At 40.8% G+C, this 22,713-nt stretch overlaps 2 protein-coding genes across 2 annotated transcripts in view; both read left to right on the top strand.

Moving 5' to 3' along the window:
• The first annotated feature begins 12,639 nt into the window (after positions 1–12,639).
• On the top strand, positions 12,640–15,056 carry LOC135485103 (3 beta-hydroxysteroid dehydrogenase/Delta 5-->4-isomerase type 2-like). The gene is made up of 3 exons (XM_064766844.1): positions 12,640–12,841; positions 13,272–13,421; positions 13,733–15,056. Exons 1-3 carry the CDS (start codon positions 12,667–12,669, stop codon positions 14,530–14,532), a joined length of 1,125 nt encoding a protein of 374 aa, XP_064622914.1. The 5' UTR covers positions 12,640–12,666; the 3' UTR covers positions 14,533–15,056.
• A 675-nt stretch (positions 15,057–15,731) lies between these two features.
• LOC135484261 (uncharacterized) overlaps positions 15,732–22,713 on the top strand; it is an 18,945-nt gene continuing 11,963 nt past the window's right edge. The window contains exons 1-14 of the mRNA XM_064765570.1: positions 15,732–15,849; positions 16,516–16,619; positions 16,928–17,026; positions 17,268–17,366; positions 17,685–17,783; positions 18,154–18,252; positions 18,492–18,590; positions 19,185–19,283; positions 20,229–20,318; positions 20,591–20,689; positions 21,203–21,301; positions 21,631–21,720; positions 22,377–22,487; positions 22,707–22,713. The exon at positions 22,707–22,713 is cut by the window's right edge and continues 98 nt beyond it. Coding sequence (XP_064621640.1) covers positions 16,527–16,619; positions 16,928–17,026; positions 17,268–17,366; positions 17,685–17,783; positions 18,154–18,252; positions 18,492–18,590; positions 19,185–19,283; positions 20,229–20,318; positions 20,591–20,689; positions 21,203–21,301; positions 21,631–21,720; positions 22,377–22,487; positions 22,707–22,713 — 1,183 coding nt within the window. The 5' untranslated portion in view covers positions 15,732–15,849; positions 16,516–16,526. The remainder of the gene's footprint in view (positions 15,850–16,515; positions 16,620–16,927; positions 17,027–17,267; positions 17,367–17,684; positions 17,784–18,153; positions 18,253–18,491; positions 18,591–19,184; positions 19,284–20,228; positions 20,319–20,590; positions 20,690–21,202; positions 21,302–21,630; positions 21,721–22,376; positions 22,488–22,706) is intronic.

Below are 22,713 nucleotides of genomic sequence, written 5' to 3'. Positions count from 1 at the left end.
TTTGTTGGTAGCGAAGAACTGACACTATCTACTTCTTAAGATGCAGTTACACCACCGTGATTGCCATGACTGGCTGCATGTTTGCTGCTTCCTGCATTGATATTTGATGGATAACATCAGTCACATCCAACAAACGAATCCTGACACCCAGCATCATCATGATTCAATAGTTTAGTACAAACTGATGACCGCCGACGCCAATTGAGCATTTTGATGAAAATCCGCTTCTGGGAAGGGTACTTAATAAGTAATTAAGCGGGAGTAATTAATGGTTCCCGACCCGCCGTTAATCGGGTTTGCGGCGCGATGTAACCGACATTGCTCATCTTCGGATTTTAAGAGCATCGATTTAGATTATGAAAGCTACAGTTAATGATAATGATCAAGGAAGTGACTAGAGCAAAGCATTATTCTTGTTTAGCCTCGACTCCACCAGTTGAATTATGCTAATCAATTCCGTCCTACATGTATCTTACGAACTTTGCACCGCCACCAAGAAAATACTGGAATGCGCGCAAAATGTTGATCCAGTATCCAAAAGTATGCAACACCGTTGACACAAGGTGAAACTGCATCAGCTTCCTTATAATGTGCTAATTGGGCTCTAGTTTCCCAATAATTAAGACGCCCCTGTGTCAATTTGGCAAGGGAGGTGCTGAAGTTACTCACGGCGCACCTTACCAAGCAACGGCTGGTTGTGCACCGCTGCAACGGTCTGTACATGTATGTACTTAGGACATGAGGCAAGTGATTGCTCACACCACATCCCGCCACTTGCCTGCAGCGTTGACACAAGGATGCATCAGCTCAGGGTCCGTCAATAACACACTCTTTGACTTAATCATGTTATGCTCCTTCAGCTCATCTTAAGTGGTGATTGAATGGTCGATTCGATTATCCGTCTGCCCTGTGTTCTGTTATCATTTGGGAAACAGTAACGGTCTGTGACCTTACAGTGTGCCTTTTCCCAGTAACTTTTCATTTTGAAAATGCAAACCGAGCTAAATTGAATATTTATGCGTTTGGACGTATATACCCATCATCAATGATACCTTCAGTGATAAGGTGCAAACCTGGAGGTTCCTCAGTACAAGTATTGGTTATCGCTCACCGCTACTCGAACCGGACCAGGCAATTCCGAAACCCATGTTCTAGAGATAAGGCGACTTGGCTTTCAACTTGTAAACTTGCCAGGGAAGCTGCAGTTTGGCGAAGACTCCACGGGTGATGTATCCTGCTTTACAAAGCCCAAAAATCCTACTTTAGCAGTGGCAAGGAAGCATCAGGGCGTCTGCGATCGCAAGAGATTTGTGTGTGAAGCTGAAGGTGGGAATCTTTTTTGATGTTAGAAGTTTCATTTGGAGCTTGTTGGTGACTTTCTTAACTAATCCTACACAACAGATTGATACTTTATACAGCAAAAGGCACCGATTCCAAGCAGGGACACCAGCCGATTGTACCACGTTCATTAATGAACGTGGTACGTTCAAAGACATCTGGTGTACCCTTGGTAAAGAAAAATCTGACTTGTAGCCAAACACAAAGTTGCTAAATCAACTTCCCTTAATCACTCAGAAAAGTAAGAAATGAGAAATGAGATATTTTTGCCGTTATATCAATGGGCTGCAGATTAGCGTTTATCAGGATTAAACGTTTTGTCAATAGCGTTTTTATGACTGAGCTCTCATCAAAGACCAACATTGTAGATACCGTCTTCAGTTCTTTTAAAAGGTCGTGTCGAGTAAAGATTTAGCAAGATTAGTCATTGGAGGCAAAAGTGTTCATTATAAAAGAATAACAAAAATCGAGGTAGAGATTTGCTTTTTGTATTGCATACATGAGCTATATTTTGTATCAGAAGTCAGATTTATCAAGTTTCCGTGTTAAATGCAGTTTGAACGACATCTGATCCTGTGCTATGCACATTATCGATGTTTTCGGTAGGTATGAACGACAGGAATATGTTTCAAACTATGAAAGGCTCATCAACAATGCGGTGAAATATATGAGGGAAACGCCCACAGTACAGCAAAAACAACTCTTATTAGCAAAATTATTGTGGAACGTTGTGACTTGTTCGTACATTTGCAACACAACTGTCTGAACACCACCTGTCAGATACTTTCTATAGCAAACTTCGGTAACCAACCATTGATACCGAATAATCACATGACTCACCAAGACCAATGCACATGCGCGCAAGACAGCTATACCGCAGTGAATAATAACAGAAGTTTTAGAACAGTGTTTCTCATACATTTGCCTTTGATGTTGATGCTATCTTATTCTGTTATCGAACATACACAGTTTTTCCGGAGAAGGCTGCCTTCAGGAAAGCTAGATATTTCAATCCTGCATGAATCATCGGATATACTGACAGACAAACAAAAGCAATTTCTTTAATGTGGTCTTTGTGACTTTACCTCCTTTACCATTATGGTATTGGATATGTGAATGCTTCGATATGCAAGCAATTCGACGGGTTTGATCACTGGTTAATTTGGCCGATGTGTCCTTTGTAGCACCCATGCCACGCCTATCTATGTTGCTTCACCGCACGAAGAAATGCAGCGAAGAACATGCCAGCATTATGTGTAGATGAGGTTGTGGAAGGTACGAAGCATCATGCTCTATTGAGATTGTTTCACATAAAACGACATTTCACGGTATGGCTGTTCAAATATCTTATCGACAGCGGTTGCAAAACATAACGAGCGGCCATATCTTCATTTAGCATTCTCACACAGCACCAGAACAGAAGGTTTAAGTTCAATGTCCTTGGGTCAGTAGATTTGTCAATAAAAGTTACCAATAAAATATATCAATAAAACGTCGTCATATCAAAGAGGGTGAATACTACAGAGAATTGGGTTTAGCTAGAGGCGGCTAAGTAAGTAAAATTGCTTGGTCCTTGATGGATGTGCTCACTCAGTTCGAAGGGCCTGTCGATGGTACTACGATACCGAATCATTAACCAATCTTTGACGAATCGTTGCCTAGAGAATTGACGGCTCGAGTGAACGGGAGATACATTTTATCGGTTATCTGACTGACTATTGTTTATTGGAAACCATTGATTTAATGTCAAAAGGCGATTTGTTGTTAAGTTATTCATATTTGAGCAAAGAGACCAAAGATGCTTTCGATTAAATTCCATAGTTATTGGTAAAAAATCGATGAAGACCTTTCCAACGTTTAGAACGAACCGCGGTGTTTCGTATCCTGTCATGTACACGGTTATCCACAGGCAGTTTGGGTTCGCCGACTTGAAAAATTGGCCATCAACGCGTGCGGTGTTGCGACTATCTTGATTCGATTGCTATTGTCTCCCGAAATGACTTCGATAATACAGCGCGTTACATCTGCCACAGAGGCTACTGAGGAACCTCAATGAATCACTGGCAACGACTGATTAAGTAACTAATCGCCGTGGAAAGCACTGAGTGAAAAAGAAGAAGAAATGAAAGAAAAAAAGAAGATGTCTGGTGTTATCGAGTTGAAATTAATGAGTTGCCTAGCAGTTGATTTAGTTGTGCGTGTGCTACACGGTTAACACTAGATTAACAGGTTTTATGTAAAGTTCCTGAACTCTGTAACAACTTCGAAGAATTTAGATCACAGATAACGATGATAGATACTAGAACAAGCCACTCGGGACCACTTAGTGGATATGGCCGAATGATCCTAACATCCCAAATGAAGATACGGAGATCTTATCTCTGCCCAAGGGTCCACAAGTATGAATTTACTGGTCCTTGGAGATGAGCTATTGCAACCAAGTACGACAGAAGTCCGAGCAATCTGTTGGATGCCCAACCTAAAGTTTTCAAGTGCTCGTCCAGATGGGACTTAAAATGTGCATTAAAGAATTTCGGCCACACATTGTTTGGTTTTTAAAACGTTTTGATAGTGTTCAATTTCAACGGGCCATACTAGAAAATACAGTCAGTTTTTTTCAACTTGATAAAGGTTACAGTCACGTCTCTACCGGGTAGATTTGTGATTATGTTATCGATAGGGGACGCTAAATCTCAAATGAAGTGGACGATTAGGTATGTTTTCAGCGGCGTATTGAAGTCAAATGTCTATAACCAATATATTTATACAGCGCAGTTATTGAACTACTCTAAGACTTTAAAACTTTAAAATTGTTTGCTGACCTGCCCACGAACCCCTCTCCGACGAAATATCTTATCAGGCTATTAACTAAGTTGAAGAAGATAGATGTTCTGCTCTGTCAGTTTTACTATCGCAATCAACTGACGACTTGGGAGGATTTAGAGTAAGGAGCAACAAAGCTCCCAGTGTACATTAGTCGGTCATATTAGTCAGATCTAGTTGTTAATGCTGACAAGTACAAAGCAATAACACCCTACACGATTAGGGCTCCCTAGCTTTCAGATTCTGTTGAATGATGCTTTCGTAATGAACTAAAAGATACTTTTTCAAATCAAATTAAATGTATATATGTGTAGCCTACCGCACTGACACCAACAAACTTAAGAAACGCGCTACTTAGTTTTACACGGACTGTTACTAAACACTCACACATTCTTCATTTGACAACGAATATTCTGGAACATGAGGAACCCGGAAAGAAGCAGTTGAACTAACTAAGACCAATGACAACATTCCGTGACTTGCATTTAAATGAATGGGTTGTAAATGCTTTTCATTATGAGTGATTATGGGCTTTTGTTACCGTCACCAAAAGTCAATTCTACAAGAAGATCTTGTTTCAAACGTTGACCATCAGCCCAGGGATCGCACAAACGTAGACTTTGCAACTCGGCCGTAAATAAACCTCATTCTAAGGGAGTTACACCTGCAAAACTTCCCGGAGGAATTCCTCACGGGGCTTGCCTGAATCAAACATCTTCCAAGCATTATCAGCAGGGGTAGGCCAATTCTTTCCAACTGATGGTTCGAATTTTCTAATACTAATGGCACTGCATTAAAAGCCATAAACAAGTCAGACAAACAAACATTAGAAAACAAACAGGGGTATCAAATCTTACAGGTGCTAGATGGATTTCCACTTCTCTACCTGACTTCTCTACCGAACGATGGCAGCGAGTTGGAAAATACCTAGGTACGGATTCTGGTGCACTGGTGTGGTCAAACTCGAGCAATAATTATTCAACTGATTTCCGTAGCGTCTTCGCAGTCGAATTCCTTCTGATTAAATATTAAGCTCTATAACACTTTTGGGTATATCTGACCTTCTCTGATTAAAACCGAATATAAGTATGATATCATAGAAAACTCGGGAACAGTCTGAAAGATTCACTGCGCAGAAAGTGTACATCCTTTAGGCTAGTGCTGCTATTATAAGCGTCAAATTTTGGCACTTAAGAACGGTCTATAGGCCTACGGTGGTTTTGTAATGGCTGAAAAAACGAATGTACTAAGCACAATGATATATTACGGATTGAAATGATACGAAAAATACCAAAACTGGTGACATGTACACCACCAACCACAATTAATCTCTGGTCTCACATGCGTCGCATTCCATTCGAGTGCACCATCTTCATTCGCGTTCAATGCGCTGTTATCGTACTAGCTAAAATGTTTCGGTACCCAGAGGTACTTTACTCCTTTTTCCTTCAATAACACACAGGTGTGACATTATAACCATAGCTTGCACGTCTATACAATATGGTAGGAATTCGTCGAAACTGCATGACACAAATGTCAGGATGTTGTTGTGGACACCGACATGACCGACCCTGATTCGGAATATATCTCATTGGATGCAATTAGACTAACCTACATGACCAATGGTGTTTTTAATGGCGAACATGACAACTTAGGTATGACGTGAAAATAAGTATTCAGTCCTTACCGTAGTTTAAAGAATAATCCCATCAACAACCAAGTGATCATTTCATCATCCCTCTGACATATCTATTTTACATACTCTATATCAGTATCTAGTATCGATTTGAATTGCTAGGCCTAGTTCCTATACTTTACACATTGTTTGTGCTATTGTAATCGTCTCTATACCCTCGGGTTTATTTTTGAAAATATCGGTTATGCACATCTCAACTCAGATGGGTTACTTATCTATCATACATGACTTTTTGTTCACCTCCTCGCTGTGATTTAAAGGAAGAACTAGTGGATTCATGGTGAGTCGAACCCGTGACCCGGGTATGGGGGAAATTTAACTTCGAAACAATGTATTTTAAGCAAAAAAGGGTAAAAATATTGATGATCAATTGAAGGGTAGCCGAGTGACAGGATAGCACTCCGATAGGACAAAAATACACTAATTTTAAAAAGACGTTTTTTAGTGCTCAGAATGTCCCAGCGGAAGCCTCGAGAAACTCCACTAATATTTAAAAAGGAACGATCCAAGTTAACTCAGGATGCTTTACCCTTTCATTTAACGAATACACGTGGTTACGAGGCGAACGTCTTCATCGCCATCTAGAATGCTTTAGTCGCACTGCCTGTAGGATCCAGCTCGAAGAAGCAACATGCCCCAAAGCTGATATCAGGATTAAGTAAGACAATCATTGAGTTTTGCTGATATGCAAGTGATTACTTCAGCCCATCACAAAAAGGCACTATTCGGACCGGCTACCATTACTTTGACAGCACAGTCCCAATGGCCCACTATTTAAAACTACCTTTTCTCGAAATTTTATATTTCAAAGCATTATCGTCCTAAAAGAATCTTTATAGTTCTTGGCTTAAATATTAAGTATATCGTGGATTGCATTATCATAATACCTATTTCGGTTTTTCTTTCGAAGGTAAGTGAATGGGTTTCCTGTATCCACTTATGAAGGGCACACCTGTTAAACTGGCAACAGCGATATGTCGGTTACTTAGTTCGAATGGTTTGACCTTAGCGGTATACCAGAAGGCAGACAAACACAGGCTCCCGAACAAGTTTTTTTGGTAATACTGCGTCGTTATCCTATCTTTCGACGGTCAGTATTGGTGACACTGAGTGCAACCAAATTATTTTCCCATCATTGGAGCAACTTGCTACAGTTAATTAGTGGGAATACATGTACTAGACTCCTACATAGGAATGCCAAGCACTTTACGTTTTTCTTCAGATTTCTGCAGTGCTACTCTTTACACCTTCAAAACGTACTACGAAATAACTCTATAGGATTTCTGCGCCACGAGAATACACGAGTACTCATCTCGAAGACTTAGCATCAAGCTGGTCTATATCCAGTATATCCATTGAAACAACGCGGGAACAAATGTTGCAGTATACGTGTATATATAATTCTGAACACTCGGCGAATGTTCAGGGGGAAACCCTGGGACACTCTCTACATGCATACGACTGGACAGGTTTAGTACACCGCTCTTAACGTCAAACAAGTTAAATATTTTTTAGTTGTGGAGAAAGAAAACACTTCGTTATTTCCATTATTCTACTAATTTTCTTACCTGCCTGTATCATCATTTCCTAGTGCTTAACAACGGGAGGTTGTAACATTCCGCGACTGCCAACGTGTTGATCGCATTCTTTTGGCGAAGGAACCTTTCTCCCTTGGATAGCATGGAACGATGTTTTACTAAATCACTCTCAACCATTGCTGTCGCAACGCACCAAATATATACTAACACGCAAGATGTGAAATCCAGTCACCGATTACTCGCAGTTTAGCACAATCGTGGCAGAATTTAGTGAACGAAGCTTCATTACATTTACAGCTTGTACCTCACTTCGGAATTTTATCCATTTCATGTGAAAAGGTTTATCCGATTTAGTTTAATCTCTTTATCCATGAAATTAAACATTTTTTAGACCATTCCTGCCTAAAAAAAATGATAATACCGCGATCAGTTTACTACAGGGCACTAACAAGTGGTCAATTTTCATACTCCCATCAGAACAGTCCCTTAATAGCCAAATTCACCAACTGAGATGTTTTAGACCCAGTATATACGTTCCCATACCTGTTGTAGACTTACAACATAGTCCAAAGTTAATCCATCGTTTTCATCAGTTGGTAATTCACCCACTGCTAGACACAAACAATGATCAAATAACAATATCATCGCATGTTGTCGAATCTTCCATGATTTTATGCATAATCGACGCCATGACTTAAATCACCGTCAAGCAGTCATCAGCTGATACCAAATCTATCCACTTGCGCCTCATAAACGTCGTAGAGGGCCAGAGGTATCGCCAATCGCCCAATTTCCAAATAAAATCTAGGGCATACATACTTGGCCACCACCACATGACCGTGTTACACTATTCTCAGTATACTACGGCGACCATAATGTGTCAACGATGCTATCACTACTTCTCCAGCACACTATACCCCGTGATAATGCAATAACAGAGATTAATGGGGAAACGACGCCCTTGTATGAGGTGAATTTTAAAACCACCTTACTTCCTTGACTCAGTATCACCACTTGTTATGTATTCAGCACGAAAAATCGCCCCACTGGAGCAATTTTTCGTCGTAAGCGTTATAAGGCTGATGACATCGTAACGTAGCGGAATGCCAATGTTCCAAGACAGCAGCCGACGCAGGGTTGGTGCTGCGTGGAAATATATTTCCTGTTCATCTTTCGTACACAGGGAATAGGACATGAAAATATACAATTTGGGACAGGCTTGTGCCTGGATCCTATAATATCCTGCTGATGAACCTCTGGTGACAACGGAGGCCAACTTGATTTCACTTAAACCGCTACTGGCAGAATAGAAATCCAACGGATCCAATTTGGTGACTTGATGCATCATTGCAGGCCATCACTCTTTGCGGGAGCCTGAGAGTACACTGATGGCTGGTTGATCATACCCATGTGATAATCAGCAGGGCTGACGAGGTCTGTTTATCAATTGGTTTCCGTTCATGTAACGGGCTAACAAAATGTATAAAAAATACAATATTGCATAAAACTTCGGTCTATACTTACTATTCGAATAATGATGGTGACGTTATCGCTGATACAGCAAAATCCAACGAAATAATCCACATGTGACTCGCACATAGTTAAGGGAATATCATCCGACAATTTATATAATTATCGAAATTCTTCTAAAATATCATTTCATTCCAGAGAACGGATAAAATTTATTTTCTACACCACTTTCGAACGAAATGCCCACGGGCACGCCGATTATATAGTTCGAAATGAATGTGCGAAACTTCCATCAAGTCGAAATATATAATGGAAGTGCATGCACGTTAAAATCAGAAGGTATACATGTAAACCCGTTACCCAGGAATGCATTGAAAGAATTTACAAACGAGTTCTAACAGGCTGAGTACCTGTTGCTGTCGCTTTCTCCACTTAGTGACGACCTTTGCATTCCTTGGGTGTTCTTTATCTAAAGTCCTCAGTTACCTCGAAAAAAGAAGTTCTCGAGCAACGGGGCAGGCATGGATCCGGGGGCGGGGGGGGGGGTATTCGCCCCCTATATATCCTACTGCTACAAACAACCAAATATAGGCCAATTTTCGAAGACACTGTGCAACTTGGCAAACATTTTAATCCAAAGGATACTGTATTTCTTCATGTCTTATATTATCAACCATTTAGTGGACCCCTACCACCAGAAACTAAAAAGGACTTCTTGTTGTGACGATGTCATTGGGTCCAATACCATGTCTGAGGCAGGAAAGTGACTCACAGCTGACCACAGACCGAGTTACAAACACGGACCATGGAAAGGAGCAACTTTAGGTGGACCAAGTTGAGATCAAGATACTCCGTTGATACTGGAGTTCGATTTGGTATAGCCTACACTGCACTGAGGACCCCGCCGTCTAGCATGATCTATCTAACCTTTGGTTTCAATTAGTGACGTCATGCATGACGTCACTTGAGCAGTCGCTCGTCGCAATGACGTCGTTGCATCATGACACTATTGCACAATAGAGTAGAAGTGCGTAAATTTTACGCCATGATGTAGATTCAGATGGCACCGAGAAGTTGACCTCGTCAGTGAATGATGTAGTGTATGTCGGTGTGCATTTGCACATGCTACGAAATAACGAGTCAAGGCAAATCACATCATTGACATTTTAGCCGATATTTACGAGGTACCGTCACAGTCATATGGCCTATCGAGGAAGTATACTGACATTAGGCCTACCATTTCCCTTTCCATCCCAATGTTCATGATCATCGTTCAACAGCAGTCTGCCCGAGGCCGTAGCCTACCGGTATAGCTATATGTCAAGCTGTCAGTGCCGCTGATACAGTGACACTGTCAAGTCGAACTGCCAGTCAGTTTAAATTTAAAAAACGTTTTCATTTGAACAATGTCATGTGACTGTGCATGTACATGGAAAGATATGCCCTCGAAAACCTTTTAGGCCTAGTTGGAGATCAAGGTCTCGGGTGTTCGTGAGGAGATCCCATCTACTATAAGCCTAGTAGTAGTAGGGGGCTATCTATCACCTTATCAGTTGGTGATAGAATACTGATGAGTTTGCCAAACTGTCACTGTTCACCAAACTGTTTGGTCACGCCTACGTAGGCCCTACTCTACTGGCCCCCAGGACGTAGGTCGTTGGTGGGGCGCTCGTGACAGCTGGTCAGATCTCTCTCTGCTGGCTGTGTTGGGATGGCAAAATACCCCAGGCAATGGGCAATATTTTTCTTTTCTTTAATGCTGAACAGTGATCTGTACATGTGACATGCTGCTGGCGATTTACTGCTGGTACTGTAGTGGTAGTAGTAGGCCTATGCTTCTTATTAAAGCACCTAGGCTATTCTTAGTGTTGGGCCTGCTCCTCGGCTTTTTCTCCACTTTGGCATCTTATCGATAATCCTTGTTGGGAGCGAAGTCGACAGCCTCGGGTATGGATTCTGAAGACGTGCTGGTTTTGCTAGAAATGGCTATTTGAATTGTTGCTTTTAGTGTAGGCCTAATGGTCGCAATCGGAGAGAGGCACTTTGTAAGCAACTGTATTTTTTTAAGATTTGAGAAGAACGATTTCAATGATGTTTTCACCATTGCATCGGACCATGATTTTTTTGCACTTCTAGGTCTGGGCTTATTACATGTATTACCGTCCCACACGATCTTTTGCTGGATGATTACCAGGTAAGCTTTTCCTCCTTTGTCATGATAATATGATGACAATGTCATACACAAGGCACGCAAGGCGGGTGTGAGGACGTCTACAAAGGGGCGTCTTCATCATAACTAAGACTAAGCCCCGATGTAGTCTGATAACTAATATAGGTAAGCAAGAGAGGTGCTGACGTTTTGGATAACGTTCCCAGGTCTATTTACCTGTCGTATGAGCCAATTTTTGTCAGCGTAGGCTACACCGACAAAAAATAATAGCACACTCTCTGTTCTTGGTTACTATTGTATGACGTGAGGTAGTAATGGCAGATGGGTCAGAATCCAGTTACCATTTCCGATTGGATTACATCAATGATTAACAAGCTCACCCATATATAATAGTTCCCATGTAATCTTTAATACGTTTGGTAATAATCCATATCATTTAATTATTAATTATATTTCTTTACAACATCATGGGTCAATATTAATTTATCATATGGGGCGCGGGGAAACTCACATACATGAGATCTTGGAGTAACAGCCTGCTGGTTGTTATGGTTTGGGACACTACTCACATTTCGGATTCATTGTGATAATGTTCCTCTTGTGAGGTGAATTTCAGAATAAGTATTGGCAAGGAAGCTGATATCGGTAAGTCATTTAGTGTGAATATGACCCATACCCCGGTTCTTGAAAATATCTATCCGAAGTACACGTAGAGCCAAGTTGGTACACATTTTGATGTATTAGAATTTCTTGGTTTTATACTTTTTGTTATCATTATCAAATAAAAGATTTCGCCCAACTCACGAATTCTTGACAAAAGTGTGGATTTAAAATATTCTGATATTTCTGAAATGGTTTGATTTTATGATATGAAACCTTTACACACATTTTACTGAATAAAAAACCTTTGTATATAAAAGTATAACATCCCCGTTCACAATAAAACCAAAAAGGCTTTGAAAACTGAGTGCTCGTGTCCTCATACATCCGGCTGGAACCCTTATCCCACCCCCTGACAATACTTTTTAGTAATAGATCAAAGGATGTTGACAAAGGATATTAACACAATTACTGGAGCGAAATAAAGCCTTCTTCACTTCACACAAATTTCCTAAAAACAGCCAAAATTGTGTGCATGTGGCGTGTGCATTAGCTATTTATGTGTGCTTGCAAGTACGCTATTTATTTATTTATCCTTGTTGGGCCTGTCTTTAGAAAAGGGAAAGGGATCAGCTGTTAGTACAAGGGAACTGGCAGTTCGATGCAGACATGGTTTGTTCCAGCTCCACAACGAGAGACTTATCAGAAGGTACAGTAGGGTTTTTACGCTGTTTTGTCCTATGTGTAGCTTAAAAGGCACGTCATCCATGGATGCAGGGAGTTTAATACAGAGTTTTGCAAGATTTCTTCCCCAAACAGGTTCACCGTTATTAGGGAGTGGTAACTGATATCGAAATTGTTTATATCTACTGTTTACTTCATAGCGAATCTCGAAATATTCCTTAAACTTCTCTTATATTTTATGAGAACTATTACATCCGTCGATTTTCCACTTCCAAGAATATCTGAATTGTTCCGAGATACAATTTTGAAAGGAAGCAAATGCATCATTTTGATTCATTTTTAACGCAATGCAGTATATCTTTTCAGAAATGAAATCTCCGCCTGAATGGGTCACAGTGCTAGTCCTTGGTGGTTGTGGGAACCTTGGGCGCCACATGGTCAAGCTGCTGATTGAACAGGGCAAAGGCGTTCATGAGATCAGAGTTTTGGACTGCCAAGAGAAGCCACCAGATTGCCATCTCAGTAAGTAAACCGTCAAGAAGTAGCACGATAGTGAACTTTATCCCTGAAAGTTATCAACTATCTTGATAATCGAGGCATTGAAAACCGCAACGCCCTCCGGCCTTAGTACACTCCTGTTGCTTGTGTGGTTAGTACCTTTTGAACTTGTTGGGGCAGAATGCTATGATCAGGAGGGTTGAGATCAGTGACTTTAGCCTTATACGTTTACGGATCGAAATGTACACAAAGTTCAAGGAATCCGTGATAAGTTGCTCTTCGCAACCTCCCTATTGACAAGACCCGAATAACGTAAAAAGTAAACAAGCCCAAGCGAAAAACATGCTTATTGTTTGGTTGGTGACAGGCAGTTAGTAAACCTAATAGCTTATGCCGTCATCATCTCCTCTTGACCATTAAACACTTTAACGACGATCATTGTTTTCTTTTGCAGTGTCTAATGGGACCAAATTATCTTTCATCAAAGGCGACATCCGAAACATGGACGACCTAAGAGGCGCCTTTAAGGACGTCACAGTGGTTGTCCATAGTGCGGCAGTAATTCAGTCGGGGGCCGTTTTCATCAATGACGTCAATATAAAAGGTGAGAACAAAAAGGCCATACGGTCATGACAAGTTTTAGTGTTACTTAATTATAAGTGGATTGACGGAAGGAGGACCTAGGCCTATCACATTATTCTAGTATTCGGATGCCTCCTAAACAATGAAAACGAATTACATTGTATTCGCTAATCGACTTAAGACCAATCAGAGTGAACAGATATGACCGGGGGTTTTCAACATGGCACAAATATTCTAGCATGTACAATTTCTTATATCTCTGGTCTATTTCGACACAATACGAACCCTTCTGTAAACTCTTTCATAAATTGACGTCTTCACTCCCTTTTTCAGGTACCAAAAACGTCATCAAGGCTTGTTTGGAATGCAACGTTCAAAATCTGGTCTACACGTCATCAACCGAGATATCACGTGACACAGGCATGATAGTTGAGAACTGTGACGAAGATGACATCGACAAAAGGAAGTTGCATCATGTTACAGACCTCCTGAATGGCTATACCAAGAGCAAGCAGATCGCCGAGGATAAAGTCCGAGCTGCTGAGGGCCAGCTGCTGAAAAACGGCAAGCGCCTGCACACAGTCGTGCTACGACCATGCGGAATTTACGGAGACGGCGACAAAGTGATCATACCAAAGTTTTTGAAATTCGCCCACCAGTGTTGTTATGGGTTTCTCCCGAGGATGGGCGGGACAAGTACGCGAGTGTCGTTAGTGTATGTAGGAAATGCTGCATGGGCCCACGTCTGTGCCGTCCGGGCCATTCTGACAGATGCTGAGAAAGTCACCGGCCGGTGTTACAACATAACCGACGATACCCCTGTCACAGATTATTTCACGTTCATTGAACCTTTTCTCGGGGCTCATAACATGAAAGTCTTGCCCATTGCCATTCCGATTCTGTTCGTGTACTATTTCATGTTTCTTATGGAGATCTTCTGTGTTCTGATAGGTCCAATATACAAGGTATCTCTGCCAAGTACCAAGGAAGAGGTATTGCTGGCCGGAACCACAACGCACTACTGTGGCAAAAGATGTCGCAGAGAACTAAGCTATAAACCATACTATTCTCACAAGGAGGCATACTCATTGGCATATCAATATTACGCCTCACTAGTTCCGCAAGATCTCTAAGTTTATCACTAGTCCAAAAACGACACTAATTTCAGAGATTCTCCACTGAGGCACGCCGTTGGTAAAACAAAACGAAGGTGTGTAATGACGAGTTGGACTTGAAATAAATTCGTTTATCACGACTATTATAAATACTGTCCTCTTTGATGATGCCCTGTTGAAGGACTGTATGACGAGGGACATTAATACTGACAATCCGTTTCTGTTCTGCGGAGATGCGCCTAAACTGAAAGGACTGCTTATTTTCATTTTGTAACTTGGTAACCCGAGTGATTATCTCGCTACGCCTTTACAAGTATGCTACTGCCTTTTCATGTTGGTCTCATGACGTCGTCGAGAACGGATTACTCGAGTGAATGAGGTTTTATGCTTTTTGAAAACTTGTATCCAAAATAACGTTTAGCATGCAGTTGAAAATAAAGTAACGTCAATGTAACTTTACTAAAAATATTTGCATTGAATACTTACATGTATCCTTCATTTATTTTCAATAAAACCTTCCCATGTGAGCGGACATGCACACATTCATTAGTTCAGATTTTCTTTTCTTTGTTCCGTTCAGCATGATCAATATCTAATCTGAAGAACGGTTACTGATAAAAAAATAAAGACAATCATCTTCATCTCCCTTGGTCGTGCATTTTTTCAGTTCTTTGGCATTGGAAAACGCCAATTTCCCGGAAGTGTTCCCCTATCCTTTCTGCAGATGAACACGTTCTCGTTATTGTGCACTTTCCCTGAAGACCCGGCCGAAAAGCATGTCTCAAGATTTTCTGAAAAGTCGCACTAATTCTATGAATAGAATAAGTGAAAGCTAAAAATATATCACTGAACTTCTATGACGTCAATAGAAACAATAGGCAATTGACCTCACAAAAACGGGGATTGTCCTGCCTGGTTGCCACGTTAAACTCTCTACTTGATATGAATGATTTCAAGTTAAAATCGATAAATGTTAATAAAAACTCAATAACACCACCGATGTCAACTTTTCAGTTCACATATATTAGTAATTAGATTAGGGTCATCACCTTGGCACAAGACGTCATATGCGAACCTTAACTTGACCTGTTCAAGCATTTTCGATTGACACGTCTGGCTTATGATATAAACAGGCCAATTCCAGTCATTATCACTATAAAGACAAACCAAACCCTCGCTACGAAGAGGATTCGACTTAACTCATTCAAATACGAATCCGTACTTAAATCTCATCATTACACACACCAACAAATTCACTACGAAGAAGACCCCTTGGACTTTCTTCATCCAAACAGGAATCATCAAGTATTGCGTCAATACATGGGATACTAAAAGGTAGGTGTGTTTATCGAATGAAGATGCTACCAGCAAAGCAACAACCGGCAGAAACCAAAGTGGGGTGGGATGAGGGTCAATAATAAATCACTTCAAATGTCCAGGCAGTGCCGGGTCTTCCAATAACAACCAAGAGATACTTGTTAAGAACCGGCTCTAGTTCTGCTCCTGCAGTAGGCAATATTTAAGTGTTGAATTCAGTACGAAGGTTCATCAAACTCATAAATTCAAGGCATGGCAGAAGGCAATGACCAACAGGCAATGGTTGTGCCTCAGGTTAAAACAGCTGGATCCCGTATTCAAAACTCTGCAGGGCTTTCGTGCATTTCAAGGACTTTGGAAGTGATTTTCAAAAATCGATAATCGATGACGTTTTAACTCCTGCTTACCCGGGACGTTTTGACTGCACACCTCATCGAGGACGTTTGTCATCTGGATCCGGTCCCGTTTAGGCCTATTAGCCTGCTGCTACGCTCACGGTGGTGAGGCCAGTGAGCAAATACGTCTCGGTGGACATAGACGTCATCCAAATAAAGCTGATTGAGCAGAATGTGTTGAATATCATCACATCAGAATTTGTGAGAAAAAAGAAGACTCACCTCTTGGTAAGTGACGTAACCAATCCGAGTTAAACCTTTAAATTTGCTATATACTTTATGGTTCAAGGTATACTCAGAATGGACCTTCAGAAGGTCATTTCCTGTGGCAATGCATCAACAATAGTGGCGTACTTGAAGAGACATCCCACTGAAGTCAACCAACCTAATCCAGTAAGTGACCCAGCATATCGCCAAAATACCCCCAAAGTTTCTATTCTCTCCCGTAGACGTGATGCAGATGCAGCGTATTAATGTGTCGTAACTATATAGACCACTGGACTAGACAGAGTCGGCGACACAAGGCGAATAGTGCCAAGAATTACATCTTCTCTGCAGCTTACTAGTCATTTGACATGGCGTTAATGGAAGGGGAGGGGAGCCCTTTTCGACTCAAATCTTGGCGGGCAGTAGCCCATCGCGCACCACCACCACCACTTGCCAGCTAAGTTTATTATTCTGTTCGTTGGTATCTTTTTCAGGCAGGATTAACACCACTCCATCTAGCAGCAAGGGATGGTGATAAAGCACTCATTACGATTCTCCTTCAGCATGGAGGAGATATCAGCGCGAAAGATATGGTAAAGCTTCTGTTCTTTTTCAAGGTCTGCTGTGCCTTGAGTCGGTATTCCCTTGAGTCAGCTGTTTTATGGAAGTTTGTGGAAGTGGATGATATGGAAATTATATGTATCAGTGTATTAGTGTAGTATCAGGTCATCCAATAAATAACAAAAATAGAATAAAAGGGTATTGACTTCTAATCTTACTGTAACCTATTTCTTTAAAAACTAATTAAATAGATAAGTAAATATTCAACTTCAGTTCAGCCACACTGCCATACACGATGCCATTAGAGGTAACTACAAAGACGTCACAAAACAACTGCTGAAACAAGGATCGCGAGTTGACATTTTATACAAGGTAAGGCGAAAGCATGGTCATCTCCGTCGTTAAGGAACAACGAATCTGTCTATATCACCGTCGAATACCATCACCGTCTTGCCCAAACGACCAGTCAAAAAATTGGAGCCTCGTGGAAGGGACGTTGTGATATCGGACTAGCCATGTATAGATACTCCTTGGATCTAATGACCTCAAACTGGCACAGTTTATATCTCGGTTGTATGAGAGTAGACATTGGTGTTCGGTAGTTTGATGTACTTGCAAAGCAAGGAGTGAACAACTTGTCTGCAAAATTCCCTGACCAAAAAAGCGGCTTAATTTTTTTTATATTTTCAGGAGGGCCATTCACTTCTTCACGAAGCAGCAACCAATGGGAATACCTCAATAACCAGAGCCTTGATTTGTGCCAAGGCGAACCCAAATGCTCTCGATGAGGTGAGGTCAGTGAGGGGGTAATAAGTGAGGGAGAAGTCCACAAGCAAGGGGAAATAGATGCTTTCTGATTTTTAACAAGAACTTCTCGTATCTGAAGATAGCAGTCTGGGTATTTTCCTATGCATTGCACAAGGTACTTAAGTTTCATTGGAAAGGGACATTGGAAAAGGTTATGATACCAAGTTGTAGCCATCCTGGCACCAGTTGTTTTCAATATACTCCGCCTCTCGATATTTTTTGTATAATGACGTAGGTGTATCAAACACCAGTCCTGAGTCTCAATGTGAGTTGTGCCAGAACGGGGAAGGAGTATTTAGTATCAGTTCATGAGATAACGTGTCGACTGTGATTCTTCATCTTCGTATTTCAGCATGGACAGACGGCTATGCACATTGCGACATCAAAAGGCCACGGAAGAGTATTGAAGATACTGTTGCAAAATGGCGGCGATGCGAATATTCAAGATGAGGTAAAACTTTTCACGCAAACGATGGCGTCGAATTCGTTCTACTTGCGAAAATTTTGTTTACTGAGCCAATAGCATATGCGGTAGAGGCAATGTAAAACGTTGTTGGTGTTACCAGCCAAGGGAAGAAAAAGGAGCATGTCAAACAAATTCAGAAATAAAAATTATGTGACAGAAACTGGAAATGCCATTGGGAAATGATAAAAAAATCAAGTGCAATTTGCCTGCGTCAATTGTTTCAGGGTGGTAACTCACTTGCCCATCTCGCAGCAATGCACGACCATGATGCCATCATCAAATTTTTACATATCTTCAAGGCCGATCTCAACCTACGTAATAAAGTACGTGAAACCATATTCAGTGATGAAGCACGCTACATGGGTTCAGCTCCCGTCATCAAAGAACAAGGTCAACGGGTACCTTGCCCTGATTACTCAGGTGGGACTAAACTAAGCAGCCTCCCTTTAATTAAAGGCGATAGTAGTTACATAGCCGTGTTTCAATGTGAATGTTGTTGCTTCCTCATGGAAACTATTCATTAACGATAGGTTTACTTACTCTCTCCCAACAAACACAGAATCTGTCAGAATATGACGTCTCAATCAATGCTCCCTCTTCATGACTTGTCTTAAACTGAGTCCATAGCAAATAAGGACAGAAATATATCGTTGATTGATGATAATGGTGCAAGAGATACACTTGATGGAGTTGAAAGATTTTCTCTGTAACACCGTTAGAAACAGTAGGATTTGCACAACCATCACGCCAGTGCATTTGTGCTGGAGATTTTCAGTTTCTCTAACATATCCAACGAGATTTCGATGGGTCAAAAAACGTGAACCCCTCCTCCCCGCCGCTACTTAAACTATATGTTGTAGCGCATTGTGACTGTATGTTCATTACTGTCAATGTAAAGTAACAACATATTTTTTCAGAATGGTGAAACACCTATTTTCATTGCTGCATCTTTTGAGAATGATCACTCAGTGGGGGTGCTGATAGAGAGAGGTGCTGACGTCAGACTCCAATCGAAGGTTAGGTATGAGCGTTTAGTCTCGCATCAATATCCTGAGACAATTCGTACGCCCGAGAAAGTTTATGTCATACCAAACTCCGAGTTGCCTGTAGAGAAAGTGATAAAAATGGCCGAAAAAATACGATCTTTTTCGTACGCTCTCATCAAGCCAAGACAGACAAATTGCCTATACGTCAGCAGTATTTCTGAAATTGGTTTTGATGGATTTAAAAAAGGAAACTAAAGCAAAGACATCACGTACCTCAAATCATATCCAATTTGAATGCAATGTAAATCCATAGTAGAATCGGAAAGCTTACACACGTTATTTCCCCGAGTGCCGGTATTAATAAGTACGTCCACTGTGACTCTGACGACTGCCCTAGAACAGGAGGTCGAAGAGAAACCAATAACTCCGGCCCATGCGACGACATTCGTTATGATTGATGAGCTGAGCTACGATGAGTTGTTGTCGACGTATGTTTAGGGGAAACAAATTGACCGCCCTATTCTAAAAAAAAATTTGGAATGCACGTAGTGATCCAGATAGAATCGGACAATTATATTTCACAAAATTGAAATGACATGGTCTGGCACATGGAGGTAATCGGTATTTTTAGAGCAAGGGATTGATCGTTGAGGGTCATGCAGTTCATTTTCAAAATTTTGTGATGAACAACTTCATTGTGCAACATCCCATGTGTGTTTACGTTCTATTATATAAATGGACCATTTAATGGCCTACTTTGGGAAGACCTTGTTTTTTTCACATGTTTTATTGAAATCCGAGCTTTTGGACAAAGTCGGGGAAAAGTCGGACAATGTCGGAGAAAAATGTCGGATAAATCAGGAAAAAGTTAGAGAAACTGTTAATAAGTCGGAAAAAGCCTCCCCCTAGTTTATCCAGATGAAATTTTAATACGATTGTTAGTTAAAAACTTATTTCAGTTTTCCTCCCCTTCAGGTTGGCCAAGAACCTTTGGATACTGCCTTGTTGAAGAAGAATACCAAGACGGTTTCTTTAATTCTCGAAACCGGTTTGCACACTGAGAAGGTAAAATAGTTGTTTATCTCATGCACTTCCTCCATTAAGCAAGGTATCCTCCTTCACGATTTTAAAAGCTTCCTATACATGTTCTTTCACAACGTCAAACATTTAGATGCATTTTACTCATACACAATCAACCATATCCTGGTGTTCAGACGAGGTATCTAATTACATATCTAATGTATCTGATTAGTGATCGTGATAAAAACTGGTTTGTAAAAACTTGATGAGTAATTTGTGAACTTTGTGAATCAAAGTTGTCTCTTCGTCTTGCCAAGGAGCTGAACAAAGCCTTCCTGAAGACAATTAAGCTTGGTACTGCTGAAGTTATCCAGGTCTTTCTCGAGAAAGGAATCGATGCTACTGTTCAGGATGAGGTGAGTTACCACTGCTTCCCACTTTCTGTATAGATGGCAATAGTACGGGATGTGTTTGATGCGACGCTGAAGGACATGCGCTAGCCGTGGACAAGGCGAATATAGCAATACGCTCGTCAATGAATTATTTTGTTGAGATGGTATGTATAGGGGACGAAGAGACTGATAGGACTTCCTCTTAAGGAACTAGGAGATTATTTTTACTTTGCCTCCAGGCTTCATCTGAACAAGAACAACACTAATAGGCAGCACAGTTATCGACGGGAGCTTGATTTCACGTCGTGTGTCTCTCGGAAGACAGCAACGCTATTCCTTGTGATGTTGCCTGCGCTGATTTATGATCACAGTCGCCATGGCTCCTTTGTTTTTTAGCTTTTGCACGTCTAAAGGAAGAATTTCTACTAGTCAAATAGTTTTTTTATCGTGTATACTTTGTGTACATCTTTAAACGGTATATGTAGGATACTTTCTGTTTATATGGTGTATCTTAAATAAGGGAGAGTTATATTTCAGTTTGGGGATCCGGCCCTCCAGCTAGCGATGAAATTTGGCCATTTTAAAGCAGCGGCAGCGCTCTTTCGGCTGGGGGCGGACATCAGCGCGAACGATCTAGTAAGTCAAAGTCTTTTAAAGAGGGGTATAGAAGTTTTCGCAATTGAAAATACCCATATCTGAAAAAGTACATTTGTAAGACGATATAAAACATATTTCTTTTTAAAAAAGGAGTCCGCTGTATCATAAAAACGTCCTGAAATTTAAGATTAGATTAAGGTTTGTGGCGAGTCTGCGTCCGATAAGAACCAGCCGGAACATCTTTTGTTTCGGATACACGCGGGCGGTTTCTAGATACTAAATTTCCTGGCCCTTCACAACACAACGTATTAAGATTCGAGAGTCTGTCAGATCAGACTACTTGGTCCCTTATAATTTGTTTTTTTCAGAATGGAAAGAAACCACTAGACTACGTTACAGACAATACTCCTCAAGACCTTGTTGAACTTTTGAAGATGCCAAACAAGTTCGAATTAGAGGTAAAAATGTGCATTGCAGTGCTCAGTGACTAGAAGAATTTTATTTTAAAAAATTGTGATTTATTATTTTTCTTTGAGAAAAAATTTGAAATTTCCCTTTTTTAGTGATAAACAAATCAGTATACTCAGACTGTCAGTGAGGCTCTCTAATCATTGTCGTAATATAATACGGTGATGGAATAATGTCTTGTTTTAGCGGGTTGGTTGTCTAGTATCAAAAAAGCACAATGTCGTTATTATCATTTGTCAAAAGATAGAAACACAAACTAAACATTGACTCAGAGTTTGCTGCGTTTGCCTATGGAGATCTACATGTACTCATATTCTCCTGGCGGTCACAACTTTCCATCATGCTGTTTGTAATTTACGCCCTACTTAAAAACAAGTAAGCTTACTTTTTGTGGTTATTCGGAGAGTGAACATAATGATACTAATGGCCCGGATTTCCCTCGACTGAGTGCTAGCTGACGGAGGCGATCAGTCCATAAAACTAAGATACATGAATATACTCTGTATTTTTTACGACGGATGTTGATCTGACTCTTGCTCATACAACCCTTTCGTCTCATAAAAACCTAATTGATTACTTGAAGGCATTCTGTTTCAATGCATGCCAAATACGGTATCAAGCTACCCCACTTTCCTTCTTTCTAAAGGTTCCTTTCAATGGAAATACTCCGGCGTTCGTGAAAGAGGGCGTGCGAGCTGTGGCAGTAAAACAAAACGGCCCTGAAATGCCTGATGGCAAAATGGGACCCAGTTACAAGGTAAACTAGGAACATATCCCCAAAACTAGTGCAAAATTTGAGAGTTTCCGTTCCCGAGTGTTTCCCTCATCGTGTGTGAATGCGAATAGTGAGATTGACAGGTTTTTCTCTGTTTCCTGCTATATTAGGCATGATCTTTCTAGCTGCCTATTGTATAAAGAACTGAAATATGGAGAAGAACCGAAAGCTTTCAGATTTTCAGTATTTTATTTTCTGCAGGCAGGCC

This window comes from Lineus longissimus, chromosome 3, assembly GCF_910592395.1.
Source record: "Lineus longissimus chromosome 3, tnLinLong1.2, whole genome shotgun sequence".
NCBI lineage: Eukaryota > Metazoa > Nemertea > Pilidiophora > Heteronemertea > Lineidae > Lineus > Lineus longissimus.
Note: the sequence above shows the minus strand (reverse complement) of the source record. Positions and strands in the feature narration are given on the sequence as shown.